Source organism: Beta vulgaris, chromosome 1 (genome assembly GCF_026745355.1).
Source record: "Beta vulgaris subsp. vulgaris cultivar EL10 chromosome 1, EL10.2, whole genome shotgun sequence".
NCBI lineage: Eukaryota > Viridiplantae > Streptophyta > Magnoliopsida > Caryophyllales > Amaranthaceae > Beta > Beta vulgaris.
In genome coordinates, this window is record NC_079202.1 from 640801 (window position 1) to 658130 (window position 17330).

A 17330-nucleotide genomic window follows, 5' to 3' on the forward strand; every position below is an offset into this window, starting at 1 on the left:
AGGATCCATTAGTATCTGATTGTACCTGAGTATGCATCTAGGAACGTTAGCCTTTCATGGCCAGCTGTAGCGTCCACCAATGCATCAATATGTGGCAGCGGGAATGGATCTTTGGGGCATGCCTTATTGAGATCTGTAAAATCGATGCACACCCCCATTTGCCATTTTTCTTTCCAACAACACCACGTTAGCTAGCCAGTCGGGATATTTGACTTCTCGGATTTTGCCAGCTTTGAGCAGCTTGTCTACCTCCTCGTTGACTATCATATTTCTTTCTGGAGCAAACTTCCTTCTTTTCTGCTTCACAGGCTTTGAGTTAGGATCGACGTTTAGCTTATGGGTGATGATGTCAGGCTCAATGCCTACCATATCTTCATGGCTCCACGCAAAACAGCTTACATTTTTCTTTAAGAATTCAATAATCCGCTGCTTTTCCTCAGCTGGCAGGGATGCCCCAATCTGCACGGTCTGCTCTGGCTTTGCTGGGTCCAACGCCACTTCATCTACATCTTGATCTGTTGGCTTGGCTGGCGCTGGACCTTGCTGTAATTGCTAGATAGATTCCTTTTTTGCTTTTAGAGATATGCTATAGCATTCCCTAGCCAGCTTGCGATCGCCCCTGATTTCTTGCACTCCCCACTTGGTAGGGAATTAATAGTCTGGTGATAGGTTGAAGGTACAGCTCGCATTTTGTGGATCCATGGTGTCCCCATTATGATGTTGTATGCTGAGGGACAATCTCCACATTGAACCTGGTTTGGAGGTTGACTCCTTTTGCATAAGTGGGCAATACGATTCTCCGAGCGTTGTAGCTGGCTCGCCATTGAACCCGAACAGAACGGTTGCTTTCCTGAGGATATCAGCTTCCTGCAGCCCCATGCTTTCTAGAGCACTTTTGAAAATGATATTAGCTGAGCTGCCATTGTCTATCAAGACTCGCTTCATGAGGCAATTGCTGACGGTGAGAGATACGACGAGGCCGTCATGATTATCGCTTCCTCATCTCCATCTTCTTCGTCGAAGCTGATGGTCATGCTTCTGAGCTTTTTCTCTTCAGCACTCCTCAGCGGGCTAGGTGCATTTTGGAACCTTCTCGAGCAAATCTCTTGGCTGCAGAGTATGTTAGTCCACATATTTTCGAACCTCCAGAGATAGAATTGATTACCTTATCGTGCAGGGGCTCAGGTGGCGGATGAGGCTGTTGCTGGCTGGGGCCAGCTTTATCTTCTTGCTGCCCCTTCTTCCCCATCAAGTGCTCGAGATAGCCCTTCTTGAGCAGCCATGCCACCTCCTTTTTGAGAGCATTGCATTCTTCTGTTCGATGGCCATGGTCGCCATGGTAGCTACACCACTTGGTGGTGTCCTTCTCGCTGTCTGGTCTGTCGCTTTTGCGAGGCCACCTAACTGTGGTTCCCAGCTTTTCTAGTGCGTTTACTACGCCTCCTGCATCCACGTTAAAACAGTAGGAAGCAATGGAAGGGTAATCGTTGTTAGATGGTTTACCTGTGGCCTTGCTGGCTACGTTATTACTTTCGCGCTTCTGATATGGCTGATGGCGCCAATCAGTCTTCTTCTGGTTCTGGGATTTCCGATCGTAGCTAGGCTCGCTCACGTACCTGGATGCCTCGTCCTCCTCGACACGTATCTCAGCCATAGCTCTGGCCCTGACCTCTTCGAATGTGCCACATGGGTACCTGGTCAATTCATAATACAATCTAGATTTATAGGTTAGTCCTCTCCTGAATGCTTCGATAGCTGTGGGAACATCCAGGTTCTTGACAGAGATCATTTCCTTGTTGAATCGATCCAGGTACTGCCTCACAGCTTCATTGGCTTTCTGGGTGATGCGATACAAGTCGCCGGTGTGCTTCTCTAGGACTCTGCTGCTTGCAAACTGCATATAAAACTTGTTAATTAAAGCAGCAAAATTTTGGATGCTACCTGGCTTAAGACTTATCAGCCATTGTAAAGCGGGTCCAGATAGGGTAGCCCCGAAGGACTTGCACATGGTGGCTTCTAGCAGATGCTCAGGAATGGACAGAGTCCACATCTTCTGTTTATATTGAGCCACATGGTCATAGGGATCCGCAGCTCCATCATACAGCTTGTGAGGCTGGGTTACGTTGATCTTTTTGGGAATCCTGGCTCTTGCGATTTCTTCCACGAAGGGGATTGGGCGTAGCCATCAGGAGATTCTTCAGCCACAGGGGTAGGTGCTCCAGGCAGCTTCGTCAGCATGCGAAGTATTTCCTGTTCTGAGATTCTAGGAGCGCCATTTTCTTAGCTGCGGGATCAGCTTCATCTGCTTCATCGTCGGACCTAGCTGCTCCGTCTTCACCTTCACTGGCCTCGGAATCTTCGAGATCAAGCACCTTAGGAATTACGTTCCGGATACGCTGTTTAGGAGTTTTGTTACTTTTGACAGAATCCAATTCTTTTCTGAGGCTGTCAATGGTCTGCTGGGCCTCAGATTGAGTGCGGTGAAGGTCCTCTTGAGCCTTCAGCAAAGCCGCTTTCATTGCTTCAGCAGAATCGTCAGCCATTTCAAAGTTGGGTTGAAGTGTTTCTTTTTTGGGATTTTGATGAGAGTTTAGCTGTAGAGCCCCACGGTGGGCGCCAAACTGTTTATGCCAAATTCTGATCAGGCAGAACTTAGCTGAGGATCTACAGCTAATGGAGATACAGCTACAAACAACAAAAGATACTAGCTACGGAATTGAAAGAGAATGCAAAGCAAAGGCAAAGACACCAAGAAATGGTGACGCGGAAAACCCCAGGAAGAGGGTAAAAACCGCGGGTGGAATTGAGTCCACCAATCCACTATTCGAGAAGATTACAACTTATAGTTAGCAGCTAGCAGCTTAGAGCTTGTACTAAATACACTTGAGAATATTGTAAATGTAGAAGAGAGAAGAATGTAAGGGAATGTAATGTGAAGACTTGTGTTGTACAGAGTGTTATTCCCTTCTATTTATACTAATACAAATGTGAACGTTACTCCTTATTTGAACGTTGCATAACTAACTTCCCTACGAAAGTGCCACAACTCCTAGAATCTAGGGAGATCTCTTCTTCAGCTGGTTAACCACTTCCTCCTATTTCTTTGGCGTAACGCTACTTGTTTTGACTTGGTCTTGATCAGTATCCAATGCTCTTTCAACTGAATTTATTCAACTCCCTTCGTCTCTGCTTGCTGTAGCTGCTACCTGATAATCCCTAGCTGGGACAGATGCATAACCTGCAGGTTCAGCTTAGGAAATTTTTGGTTCTTCAGGAAAAGAAAGGGAGAGGCGGAGTTAGATGCCACCGTGGTCAGTGCATTAACTTCCAGCAAAGGAGCTTATAAAGCCTCATTCGGAAGCGAAACACTAAATAAGATAAGTGGAGTCTAACTTGTTGATTTGCTATTTTTCATACATCTCACTATCTCAGCAACACACTAAAACTTGGAAGTGTTGGTTTACTCTAAAAAAAAAAAAATAAAAACAGTATGAAGCAATAATATGAGAGTGTGAATAATGAGTAATTAGTCACATAAAATTTTCTTTATTTCGGAAAGGGTATAAATGCTATAAAAACAAGCAGTTCTTTTTGCTTTGTTGAAATATAAGTGCTGAGTGAATACAACGTTTAGCTTTCTAAATGGTAATGCCGCTCCAGGGAAATTAATCATTAAAAATAGTCAAAGCATAATTGGTAATGGCTTTATATGAAGTACTCATGTAACCATTCTGATCAATTGTTATGTAAGAAGTCCTCCAGCTAGCGTTTACTACATGTTTATATTACTAGCAACTAAAGTTCTTTATTTCCAATTTTTATGTTTTGATTACTCCTTTCTTCCATGCTAGAAGAAAAATTATCATTTGGGGGCTTATAGCAAAGTTCGAATTGTTCCGTCAAAGTATTCAATTCTGACTTAGAAGCATCGATCGCCGACAACGAAGACATGTTGTCACTTAAGCAGCTTATTTGGAAAGAGTAACGATAACACGGAAATAGTATTGAAAAGTGGTAGTTGCAGTGGGTTTACCAGGTTCACAATGAATTGTTCACGGCAACAAATAATGACAAGTAAGCTATAAATCATTACTATTGATAGCATAGAATAATTCCAATACATGCTTAAGCATTCTTTTAATTTTCCCCCATCTAGCTATCATATCACACCTTGCAGAATGTAGAATATGTACTTCGTATTATTCTCTGCTTATAAGGAATTAGTTCTATAAATTTGTAACTTCCTGTACTTAGTTTCCTCGTAATTGTCAGTAGCCTTATTTGCATACTTCAACTAATTTTTCTACACAAGTACATGTCGACATATCCACTTACTACTAGATGCAATATGTGACTAGTGAATACAATTCCCGGCATAATCAACAAGCAATGACAAAGTACAACTCATAGTCTTATAATACATTAATAATACCTACACTTGCATTCATTAGTATCTCCATAAAGTTCATTACCAAGCTTGTCTTTTAATGGTTAATGCATAAACTATTATTATCATTTCTCCGTAAACTAACAAAGAGTGCAGTACAAAAATCCTTCGGCAAAGTTGAGATCAATATACTATGATGTAGCAAAGATGGATCGAGTTATAACAGGTCTTACAAATGCGGCTATTAAGACACATGATGTCAACAGATCAAAGCAGAAACCCAGCAGCCAGCTAAAATCGCTAAGTAACTTCTAACGTGTTTCGTTGCTAAATTCATTTGCTTCACTCTATTATTATACAACGTCTCAAATACATGGCTTAATAAATCGTGCATGTATAATACGTGTTTGTGCATGATGTCCCTCGTCCAATGTATATTAAATCTTTGTGGCCACTTTTCTCCAAAACTTAGAAATTGCTATGTTGTGGACTAACTGACATCACTTTTGCCAACAAAGCTAATAAGCGTAAGCTAGAAAAACACCAGGTTTGACAAGTAAACACTTTTACTTTGTTTTGTCCTAAAGTCGCCACAAGGGGGGCAAGGTAGTATAATCTAATTATTATTACTTGCTTTAAATTGTGATTTAAGCGTGATAACACAATGTCTTTTTTCCGTGAGTCCAAAAAAGTTTTTCATAAATATTTGTAGAATATTAAAAGCACGTTGATGCCTTAGGGGCTTAAATCCAACAATAATGTAGCAATGCCACTAAAGCAATTAGAATTGATAATCTAGTCTCAGCTAGAATTCATAATTTAATTGAGGCTAGCCCCTAGTACCACCAAGATAAAGCTAGGTGGTAAGTACGGATTAGAATGTCAAAGCTATCAGCGAGGAAATATTTTGTGTCGAACACGAGTAAAAGATAAACAAAGGTAAAAGTAGTGATGGCTGCACACGCACATTCTTTGATAGCTTTTGCTTTGTAAGCTTGTCACAGGACTTTACAAAAATCTTTAATCAATCGATCGGAGATAAATTGGATAGAAAAGCCGCACAGTATAATGAAAAGATCATTGTTAAAGGAAAATTGTTATGGGATTTTCTACGACCGCAACTTCTATGGTTCACGTTTATTACTTGTAGCTTCCTAACTAGGTTGTGCAGGTTTCTTTGTAGCAGCGCAACTTCCTAACTAAGTTGTGCAGGTTCTTCAGTGGCAGTATAGCTTCTGATCAATGCTGCATAGCTTCCTACGTGGCAAGCTGGCTTCCGATTGAAGTGGGTCAACTTCACCAATTCCAGATAGCTTCTTGGTTATCGTGAGTGCTAGGTCAGCAAGATTTTTCTTTCGATATTCAACAGCGACAAGTAAGATAAAGTTATATTACAAATGAAGTTTAAATATGTTTTTAAATCGGTGAAAAACGTATCTCGTAGCACACATGACACACAGTTGTTTATTGTTACTCATGGTCATCATAAAGTATCTATACACCTGCATTTCTCATCGTGATCATTTTATTAAAAAGCTTCTAAGTTGTTACTGCTTATATCTAACATTAATTACAACTCCATTGTGAAGATAGTTCATAGCAACTATATTAGAATGCAAAAATGTAACTAAAGCTGTGCGAAAATAGCACCAAGTCAAGATGTGTGACGTATCTTATCGCAAAGGTAATAGCCACTACGTATAAGAGGAAAAGTTTTAGAATGAGTGTAAGTTAAAGCATTTACCTGTTATACCCATACATTTCATGATAGTAGAGTATTTAATTGACATGTGACATAATCTAAAGCGACCATGAAGTCTATGGATGTCAATGAACTTGCAATGTGTAATCTGAGTAAATAATAAGTAGTCGACCAAAGCGCTAAGTACACACCTAGATAACTATTGTTCTCATGTGCATTCTTGTTTATTCCGTCTACATCAGTTTTTACCTACAAAGCTAACATGTCAACAATGTTTATTTTCGCATCACGCTCTCAAAATTGTAGCTAACATGTTGCAAGAATAGGCTTCGAACTATTATATGCATTGTAGGACAATCTTGTGACGACAGAGTTTCTCACAAAAAGCACCTTAGAGAAAGCAAGAGCCGCTCATACATGTGTCCGTTGGTGTTAAGCATAAAGAGGATCGCACGCTAGATGCTAGATTGCAGATGCGAGTAGTAGGTGTTAGGTGCTAGCTACGCTAGCTGCCAAATATGCAGAAGCAATTTGCCAAGTTAAAATACCAGGTGTCCTACAACATGCACTATATGCCAAAGGGGAATTGCCTAACTATCTTGTATTAAATGTTTAATCAGCAGGTTTCATGTTTTAGATGTGATGTGCCATCTACCGAGGTTCAGATATCAAACGTCCCAAGTTGAATGTCAAATGTTAGCTGCCACGATAAGATGTCAGCTGTTACCTAAAGCCATGATCCACCTATAAAGCTAAAACTTGAAAAGTACAGCGTATTCCAGTTTACCCAAGACTTATGACAGGTCGTAGACGCCATATTACAAGTCCAGAGGTTAGCTGCATGACAGCTTGCCACCAATGACTAAGCACCTATGGTAATGCACAAGCCTAAGATTTTCTAGCTATTGCTACCTTAAAGTTCCCATACGTGATTCACACGAAGCTTCATAATGATGAGCAACACATCAAGTAAGTAACACTAGTTGGCGTTGATAGACATTGTTTACTATTGTAACATATCAACCTGCAAAGGTATATACTCCCAAATTTAAAAATACAACATTTACCAAGACTTCTAAGCTTAATGTGCACATCAATGTTCACTTATGTTTATCTATTCATTCACCTAAGTTAGGACACACATGATTAAACTCTCGACGTGTCTACTTGTACAAAGATATGCATACTTGCTTTATATTCTATGACATTATATCTTCACCAAGTTATAACAAGGTGAAATCGTTGTATGGTAACTTACAATAGGTCTAGCGTCAGTTTGCAAACGGCCCTGACGCCACCGCTTGCAAACGGCCCTGACGCCAGCTTGCGAATGCGGCATTGACGCCAGCTTACATATGTGCCCATGACGCCAGCTTACATAAGGGTCCTGTCTGTCGCCAGCTACTCAAAGGTGGTCCTAACACTAGAATACCCTAAGTTCAAATTGACAAATAACTAAAGGCCCAGGTGCCAGATAACGCAAAGGAGGTCACAACACCTAGTCGCAAGCTAAAGGTCGAAGCGCCTAGCCAAGATAAAGGTCGAAGCACCTAGTCACAAGCTAAAGGTCGAAGTACCTGAGTTTAGCTATATGGTCGTAGCACCAAGGAAACGGGCCCAACCAAAGGAAAACTCGAGTACACCAAGTAAGAACATCACCAAAGCTAGCAAATATGAACGTGCATACAAAAGAGATGTTTCTTAAAATCAAAAGTCAAAAGTTCAAAGGATCCAAAGATCAAAAGCAAAGTTCAAAGAGTCAGATCAACTTAAGCAAACGAAGATAAGCTAAGGACAACGTGCAAAGACGCAATACAACATAAACGTGAATTCAATGGATGATTGGTGCATGAAACTAACACACAAGTCCTCTTGAGTTATAGATACAAAGTTACTTCTAAAGGACCAGAGCGTCAGGACCTAAGCGTTGGTGCTAGCTAGCCAGCCAGCTAGATAGTCATCTAGCTAGCTACAATTGTATGAATTGTCTAAAGTTTCAAATGTTAATGGCTACCCGCAACCTGTTGCGAGCCAACCAAGCTATGAGAAGCGCTGAAAAGCACAAAAGCAAGGCAATAGCTGTTGAAATGCTAGCTACCATAGTATTGTATATCTTAAGTTTATTGTACATCCTAAGTTTTCAAAGTACTATCTCAAGTTGTCAAAGTATTATCATAAGTTTTCAAAGAATTACTCGAAATTGTTCTCAAGCTGTATGTTACATATTGAATGCTTTTGAAGCCACCTAAGCTAAGTGCAGGTTTATCAAAGACAATCAAGGTGTCAGCCACGGAGATGACAGCTAAGCTATCTGAAGACAAAGCCATGTATAGCAACCAAGCATAACACTAGTTTAGCTGGCAAGCAGGTATGAATAGAGCAATTGACATGATGCGAAGCTGCAGTTTATTTTCCTAATCTACGATAAGCTTCGATTAGAAAAATGGGGGCTATTGTTGTGCCACGATTCAGCCGCTACGCTGGAATCCCGGTGGTAGTTAGAGTCAAGGGTTGAGCAAGCTTAAATAGTGGGAGTTGTTGAAGAAATGGTGTTCCCATTGCGGAGAATCCAAGGCGTTGTTGGACCGAATTGAGAAAGCAATACATCCTCAAGTCGAAGACTAATTCAAGATATTAGAATCTGCGGTGTAAACGGTTGAGGAGAATAAGGAGTAAAGACCAAGTATATCGGAGGTGCCAAACCGCCCATAATCTAAGGAACGGCAACGACATTGAACACTATATAAAGGCAGCAGACTATTCACCAGAAGATGACCACCTAGCATACATTACAACTACTATTATTTATTGATGTCTAAGTATGATAATGCCTCCATCATTCTCATTCAGTTGCCAACTCCACGTATGAGCCCCAAATGCTTCTAGTAACCATTATACCAAAACTACTATATTATATGTAATAGATAGACAAGTACAAATAGCCTATAGTATTACCTTCTAATAGAATAAGTTTATTCCCTAGTTAAGAACAGTTCTACATACGACCCTATTGTACATATTATCAAAGAAGCCAATTCAAGGCCAAAGTTCATAGTGGATTGGTAGCCTCATTGCTACCCGCGGTTTTTACCCTTTTTCTTGGGGTTTTCCGCGTCACCATTTCTTGGTGTCTTGTTCTTTTCTGCCTTTGTTTATTTTCGTAGCTAGCATCTTTTGTTGTTCGTAGCTGCATCTCCATTAGCTGTAGATCCTCAGCTAAGTTCTGCCTGATCAGAATTTGGCAAATTCTGATCAGGCAGAACTTAGCTGAGGATCTACAGCTAATGGAGATACAGCTACAAACAACAAAAGATACTAGCTACGGAATTGAAAGAGAATGCAAAGCAAAGGCAAAGACACCAAGAAATGGTGACGCGGAAAACCCCAGGAAGAGGGTAAAAACCGCGGGTGGAATTGAGTCCACCAATCCACTATTCGAGAAGATTACAACTTATAGTTAGCAGCTAGCAGCTTAGAGCTTGTACTAAATACACTTGAGAATATTGTAAATGTAGAAGAGAGGAAGAATGTAAGGGAATGTAATGTGAAGACTTGTGTTGTACAGAGTGTTATTCCCTTCTATTTATACTAATACAAATGTGTAACGTTACTCCTTATTTGAACGTTGCATAACTAACTTCCCTACGAAAGTGCCACAACTCCTAGAATCTAGGGAGATCTCTTCTTCAGCTGGTTAACCACTTCCTCCTATTTCTTTGGCGTAACGCTACTTGTTTTGACTTGGTCTTGATCAGTACCAATGCTCTTTCAACTGAATTTATTCAACTCCCTTCGTCTCTGCTTGCTGTAGCTGCTACCTGATAATCCCTAGCTGGGACAGATGCATAACCTGCAGGTTCAGCTTAGGAAATTTTTAGGACATAACATTTCGCATTGATAATAGTAGAAGAAAAGTGAAGTATTACAAGAAAAAGAGGAGAGAGAAAAAGTACCGTTTGAAAAGCTTGAGTAGTCCTGTCCTGCTCCATGAGTTGACGAGCCAATGCAAGGAAATCACCTGCTGCTGCTGTTGTTGTTGTTGTTGTTGTTTTTGTTGTTGTTGTTGTTGTTGCATTGGAAGGAGATGTCTCTGTTGTGTTTGCATTGGAAGGAGATGTCTCTGTTGTTGTTGTTGTTGTTGTTGTTGTTGCTGCTGCTGCTGCATTGGAAGGAGATGTCTCTGTTATTTCCATTTCCATGTCTTCTGTTGTTTTCGTCGTCGTTGTTTCATTCATCTTTTAAGTATTTCTATGAATTTCAATACCAAAGAAATGAAGAATAAGATGAAAGATGCAACTGAAGAAGCTGATGATTCTTATATATGCACACTGCAGTTGCCTACTAAGCGCAAACTTGCTCTTCTTTTATTTCACCTGATGATGTCCTTTTCTTTTTTTTTTTTTGTTTAAAACAACCCAGTTGCCTACTAATCGATACTCTCTGTTAAAGTGAATAAAATTGTTTCTCTTCTGCATGTGGATGTGGCTTACGCATTGTTAGTGAACCACATTGATTTTTGTGTCGATTTTCATTACTATTTGTTTCGTTAATTGCAGCTGTCACAAGTCACGACATACTCCATTTGTTTCTTTTTACGGGTTTTTCACCAAATGCCCCCCGAGTTTTCACAAAATTCACGGGGTACCCTCGCACTTTTGAAAATATACCGAGTACCCCTCAGTTACTGTTTATTAACATTAAATTCCCTTATAGATAACGGACGTTAGTGTTCCATTAGTGGTTATTTACAAAAATGTCATTATTTTGTGGCGCCATAATGATACCCCTTTTAGGCATCTTCAACTCAGTTTGAAAAAATTTCACCCCATCAACTTCTTTCCTTTGTTATGGGTCATCCATGGAATCCTAAAACTCGAGGCATTGAAGAAAAATCTTGATTTAGTACTTGCTCATTTGCGAGGTTTTTTGTTGCGATTGTTTTGGAGTGCAAAAATTTGAAGAAAAGAGTGAAGAAAAAGCAAGAGTTTCTGAAATCGTGAAGAATTGAAAAAAAATTAAACGACGGTTCAAATTCTTCAAAAGGTGAAATTTTACTTACTGTTCTTCATTCTAAAGTGTTTTGAAACTTGTTTAACATCTGATAGTTGCATGTATAATGTTTTGTGTTATTGTGTGATGTTAGGGTTAGATTTTTATTGTAACTGTTTTTTTTTTCAAGATTTTTGAAATTTTAGTTTACTTTGTGTTTGATGTGGAGTTTATCTTGTTATTAGGATGGCTGTTGTGTGGTTATTGGTACATTACAGTACCCATGATTTTGATGTTAGGGTGGACGACACTAATTTGTGTCATTTGATGGTTTATTTGAGGATTTTCTTAAGGAATCAGTAAAGCAAAATGTGTATTTGCCTAAATTGTTTAAGTTTTAGTTCAAAACCTAGGACTTAGAAGAAAATAGAGTTGAGGACTGATCTGGTTTGATGAATGTTTGAGTGTGGGCTTGAGCAAGGATCCATTGAGGTATGAGTAGAGGAGACTATAGACCCTTGCCAAGTTTTTAGGTCTGTTCTTGCAAATAAGGATCAGGAAGATAGGGAAAAGCTTGAGAATATTAGGAGAGTGCAGGAGATTTTACAAAAAGAGAGGGAAGAGGAGATTAGGAGACAAGAGGAGATTAGGAGACAAGAGGAAGAGGAGGAGCAGAGGAGATTGGGAGAAAGAGTTGTATGCTAAGGGTTCTTGTTTCTGTGGAGGTTCCTGTATTGTTAGTAGACAATGATGAGGTTGAGTACATGTGGGTGTATTCAACCCAAAAAGCTTATGAAGTCTTCCCTAGCACTTCTCAACCAGAACCTGAGCCTCAAACCCAAGAACAACCCACCACTAAACAACCCACCCAAGAAAAGGAGACCCCAAAAAGAACAACACCTAGGAAGAAGACAACAGCAACTAAGCCCCAAACCCCAAGAAGAAAAAACTCACACCAAGGCCCAAGAAGAAGAATTCCCCTAAACAACAAACCAGCCCCTCACAGCCCATTTCCTCACTACCCACCCAAGAAGAGCCCACCCCCACAGAACACACTCCCTCACAGCCCGCCCCCTCACAGCCAACCACATCACAGCCAACCACATCACAGCCCACCACATCATAGCCCACTCCCTCACAACCCACTCCCTCACAGCCCACCCCCTCTGAGCCATCTTCACCTCCACTTTTCCAGCCTACATCACCACCACCATCAGTGCAAGGGAAGGGTAAAAGGATTAGGCCCTCTTGTTACAAAGTCCCTAAAACCACAGCTAAAAAGCAGGGCAGCTATGTTCCAAAACCTCAGGGGACAGGGAGGAAAGGTAGTAGAAGAGGAGCAAGACTATCTGGGCTAGATTTTGGTGATGATGTTGGAGATGCTGAGAGCAGTGATGATGATGAGTTTGTTGTTGGGGAGGAAGAAGAATCATCTGAGGATGATGATGTGCTAGGTGATTTGTGGTAGAAGAGGAGCATGACCTCCTAGATGATGATGTCAGTCAGCTTGGTTTTGAGGACTACCTAGATGGAAGATCAACCATGGACAAGGTGTACAAGAATGGGAAAATATGGAATGAGCAGCCATATGGTAGTATAGTACTAGAGCCTTGGTTGATCTTTCCAACCAGGGAGGTCTTTCTAGAATTTTTGAGAGACTTTTGCATTCAAGATAGGGGTTTGCGCTTTGTGTTATGAAGGCTGACAACAAGAGATTTACTGCTGCTTGTATCATGGAAGCATGTGAATGGAGGATACATGCTTCCAGGTTAACTAACAAGATAAGTTGGCATAAAGACTGGGGGAACACACAACCTGTGGAAGGTTGGAGGAGAAGCCCATGATATCTTCAAGTTGGTCGTGTAAGCACCTACTTGATGTGATTAAAAGCAGTCCTGAAATTCCAATGGAAGCTTTACAAAATCACCCAAGAGAGTTTTAGGGTGATAGTGAAGAAAAGACTATTTTATAAAGTGAAGGTGATGGCCAAGGAGCAGATCTATGGGGGTTTTGCTGAGGCTTATAGCTTGTTGCCTAGGTATGCAGAGGTTATTAAAGCCACCAACCCAGGATCATATTCCTTGATAAGTTGGACAGGGAGCACAGGTCAGGTTGCACCTAGGTTCAAGCTAAGGCTTGTTTTTTCTCCTTTGCTGCCCAAGTCAGAGGATTCTTAAGGGGCTATAGGCCTTTGATAGGCATTGATGGGCACATTTGAGTGGATACTATAAGGGGATCTTGCTGTCGGCTCTTGGTGTGGATGGTAATAATGAGATTTTTTTTTATTGCCTATGGGATAGTTGACACTGAGAGTCTAAAATCTTGGGAATACTTCTTTAGGAATTTGAAGATTTGCTTTGAGAAGGAAAGGTGCACCAAGGATGACTGTGCTTCATTAGTGATAGGATGAGAGGTGTTGAAGCTGTTGTTCATGGAGTGTTCCCCAAGGAAAGTAGGAGGGTGTGCTGCCAGCACCTTTACATGAATTGCAAAAACTTAGGCTGGAGTGGAACAACCTTCCATGAGCTGTTCTAGATTGCAGCAAATGCCTACAACAACTATGTCTTCAACAAGGCTATGGAGAAGATTATGGCTTTTGATGTTGATGCTGCAGCATACTTAGACACCACATCAGAGCAGTGATCTAGGTACATGTGTGACACAACAATCTCCTGTGATCACAATACCAAAAACTTTGTTGAATGTTTTAATGCTTGCACCAAAGCTCACAGAGATTTATCTACTTGAAGGTATTCATTATGATTTTGTTAATTTTTTTTTACTATATTATTCATGTCTAATATTTATGTTCTATTTCACAGCCATTAGAGTTTGGTCCATGAAGATAATCGGTGCAAGGTTTACAATGCCATTGACATGGAGTCAGGGCAGTTGAGTGATTATGCTACAAAGGTCCTTGAAACCAGGAGTGGGGAATCAAGGTTCTGTCATGCTACACCATGTGGAGGAGGAGAGTTTGAAGTGACAGATGAGCATGTCAATTTTCCAACCAATTTGGCAAGGCTCAGTTGTGGCTGTGGCAAGTGGCAAGGTTGTGGGATCCCTTGCAAGCATGCCTTGAGGGTCATGTACAATCAGAGGATTGACCCTATTGAGTATGTTTCTGATTATTATAAGGGTGCTGCTTACAAGGCCACCTATGGTCACCACATTCATCCCATGGCTGATTCTTCTCAGTGGCCAGATTATAATCTACCTCACATTCACCCTCCAAACAGGAAGAGAGGTGCTGGCAGACCTCCAAAGCAGAGGAAAAGAGGAGTGAATGAAGCAAAGAAGGCCAAGAGGCACAACTCTGTTAAATGCAGCAAGTGCAAGCATCTGGACCACAATGCAAGAACATGTGGCAGAGGTGATAAAGGTCAAAAGAGAGCTGCTGCCACTGGGACTAGTACTTCCAAGGCACAGAAGAGAGCTAGGAAGGCCACCTAGCAAACTAACAACAACAACCTTGGTTTTAAACATATTTTTTGGGTTCTAATTGAATGTTCATATTTTTGGGTGATTAAGTGATTTTAGTTTTTGTAAAGAAACAATGATTAACCTCCGTTTCTTGATATTTTTAGTGAAGTCAGTTTTTGTAAATGAAGATAACATTACATTACTTTTTGGTTGTGGATACATATGATGCTACAATGATTATTATGAATAACAACTTTTTTTTTCCAAATCTTGTGGCTTGAATTACATAACTTACTTCCAAATTATAAAGAGGAGCAATACAAACATAAGTAAACCTAATTTAATTATAAGTCTAACTAACTTCTTTTGTTCTTTAATTTTCTTCTTCAAATGCTTCAATTCTTCTTGCATATTCTCATCCTCTGCGTTTCCCATACTATGTACCTCATGTTTAAAACCTCCACTTTGCTCCACCCAACCTTTGCACCACCTAAAAGTTTCACAAACATCACACTTAAAGTACAGTCGATGTGGGTTTAAACTTGAATCAGAACTTCTAATTGCAAATTTCTTGCCGCATTTACACATTCGATTTGAAACTCTAATGTATGTAGATTCTTGTGTTGAGGAAGATGTTTTTTTAGAGAGAACTCATTAGGATAATGTAGAGAGATGATAAGAAGAGAGTTCAGGTAGGATGTTAAGAGGGAGATCAACAATATATAGGTAAAAGACATAACGGCTAGTTTTTCAATCAAATTCTGACCGTTACAGCCCATGTTGTATTTGAAAACATACCTGGTGAAATAAGTTTTGTTTTAAGGGTACCTCGTGAATTACATTTTGCTCTAACAGAGGACTAATGGATGGTTGACAGTAGGGGCATTTGGGTGTATTATGCTAAAACTGAGGGGTATCCGGTGTATTTCAAAAGTGCGAGGGTACCCATTCTTTTTTAATTTACTCACTTTACTCAAGGAGATGATCAAAGAGGGAGTACAAAAGTATGAAAGAGAGAAATTGAAGAGGTGGAGAAAGAAACTAAAAATGTGAAGAGAAAAATTGAAAAGTAAATTAAAATATTAAAAAGCAGATGACATGGTGGAAAAAGAGGACAAAATAGATGAGACATGTTACCATGAATAGAAAAACAACAGTGTGTAGATTAAATAGAAACACACCAAAAAGAAAAGTGCATGGATTAAAAAGAAATACACCAAAAAGAAAAGTGTGTGGATAAAAAAGAAACAGAGATAGTAATTTTTAGATTCATCTCAATATGTACGTTTAATGTATCAACTCTTTATAATTACATTGATACTCATTGAGTCCTAATATAATTGCCAGAAATCAAAAGAAGAGTTGAGTACTCCAACGACTAAGGGTATCATCGGCATATTGTAGCTGCGTTATTTCCCCCTTTACTCACTTCAATTCCATTCCAAAGCGCCATAGAAGGTTGAGTACTCCAACGACTAACATGAACAAGAACGGTGAGAAGGGGTCCCCTTGACGGAGGCCCCTTTACAATTTAAACGGTTTGGTGGAGGAGCCGTTTATTAAGATTGATGCAGAAGCAGACATTAGGTAGGAGTTAATCCAATTTCGCCATTTGATATATATGCTCCTAAAAATATGGTATTATCTTTATTAACAAATATTTCATCTTATCTTTCGCCACACACGACCATATGGAAAAGGAGATCATCCTGGGGTGTAACAAGGCTAGATGCAATAAGCTACAACGACTCCATCTCCAGTCAAATTACATTTTTTTTTCCACTAATATATTATTCTGCAGATTGATTTATCTTGTGAAAATTCATAATAAAATATTATTAAATATATCTTATAATTTCATTATTAATTCCTATAATGTTTCTTGTATAATAAACAATAGTCAAAGTTATAAATTCTCAAAAAAAAAGAAGGAGTAGGAATTAAGTAACGGGTTACTTATTAGAAAATGATTACTCCTTCCTCCTTTGCACCATCTCCTTTAAGTTACCCCAAAAGATTACCTATATTACAATGGTCATGAGGAATTGAGGACCACCAACTTGCTATGATATACAGTATATTTTTTAGAGAACGTATTGTGTCGGACTCGTCCGACCATAATCTTTGGTCGGACGACTTTCAGTTGGTTTCAAAAAAAAATTTCAGTTGGTTTCAAAAAAAATTCAGTTGGTTTCAAAAAAAATTCAGTTGGTTTCAATTTTTTTCAGTTACTCTTAATTTTTTTTTCAGTTAGTCTTAATTTTTTTTCAGTTAGTCTTAATTTTCTTTCAGTTAGTCTTAATCTTCTTTCAGTTAGTCTTAATTTGTTTTCAGTTAGTCTTCATTTTTTTCAGTTAGTCTAAATGAAAGTAAGTTACCTCTAAATGAAAATAACTTAGGTCTAAATGAAAGTAACTTAAGTCTAAATGAAAGTAACTTAGGTCTAAATGAAAGTAACTTGGATTCTTAGTTTTATTATTCTTTCATTTAACAACTAACTAATATTAAAAAAAAATAAAAAAAAAAATCTGCTTTCCTCTCACTTTCTCCTTCTTCTTCATTCCTCTTAACTGATTTCTTTCTTCTTTGTTAGATCAATAAAAAAGTACAACAAAACTATATCATTCAATGGCTCGATCTCTTTCAACGCTAAGGTTTTCTTCTCCTTTGTTGTTGACAACATCTCCATGTCCTCTCAAAGGTAGTTATACTCGTGTTCATTACTCTTTTTGCTTGAAAGCCATCGTTTTTACCTCTAGAATGTTTTCAAGTGTTGTCCAGCGGCGCGCGGCGGCGGCAGCGGCGGAGGAAGAAGATGAAGAAGGAGCA

The 17330-nt window shown here is 39.5% G+C and overlaps 2 protein-coding genes across 2 annotated transcripts in view; one reads left to right on the forward strand and one right to left on the reverse strand.

The window, feature by feature from the left end:
• The window catches only part of LOC125494161 (A-agglutinin anchorage subunit-like), a 29896-nt gene extending 19053 nt beyond the window's left edge, over positions 1 to 10843 (reverse strand). The window contains exon 1 of the mRNA XM_048637751.2: positions 10043 to 10843. Within this exon, the coding sequence (XP_048493708.2) occupies positions 10043 to 10324 (282 nt within the window). The 5' untranslated portion in view covers positions 10325 to 10843. The remainder of the gene's footprint in view (positions 1 to 10042) is intronic.
• Positions 10844 to 13955: 3112 nt separating this feature from the next.
• On the forward strand, positions 13956 to 14531 carry LOC125494163 (uncharacterized). Its single transcript, XM_048637754.2, has one exon. The coding sequence runs from the start codon at positions 13956 to 13958 to the stop codon at positions 14529 to 14531; it is 576 nt and encodes a 191-aa protein (XP_048493711.2).
• The last annotated feature ends 2799 nt before the right edge of the window (positions 14532 to 17330 follow it).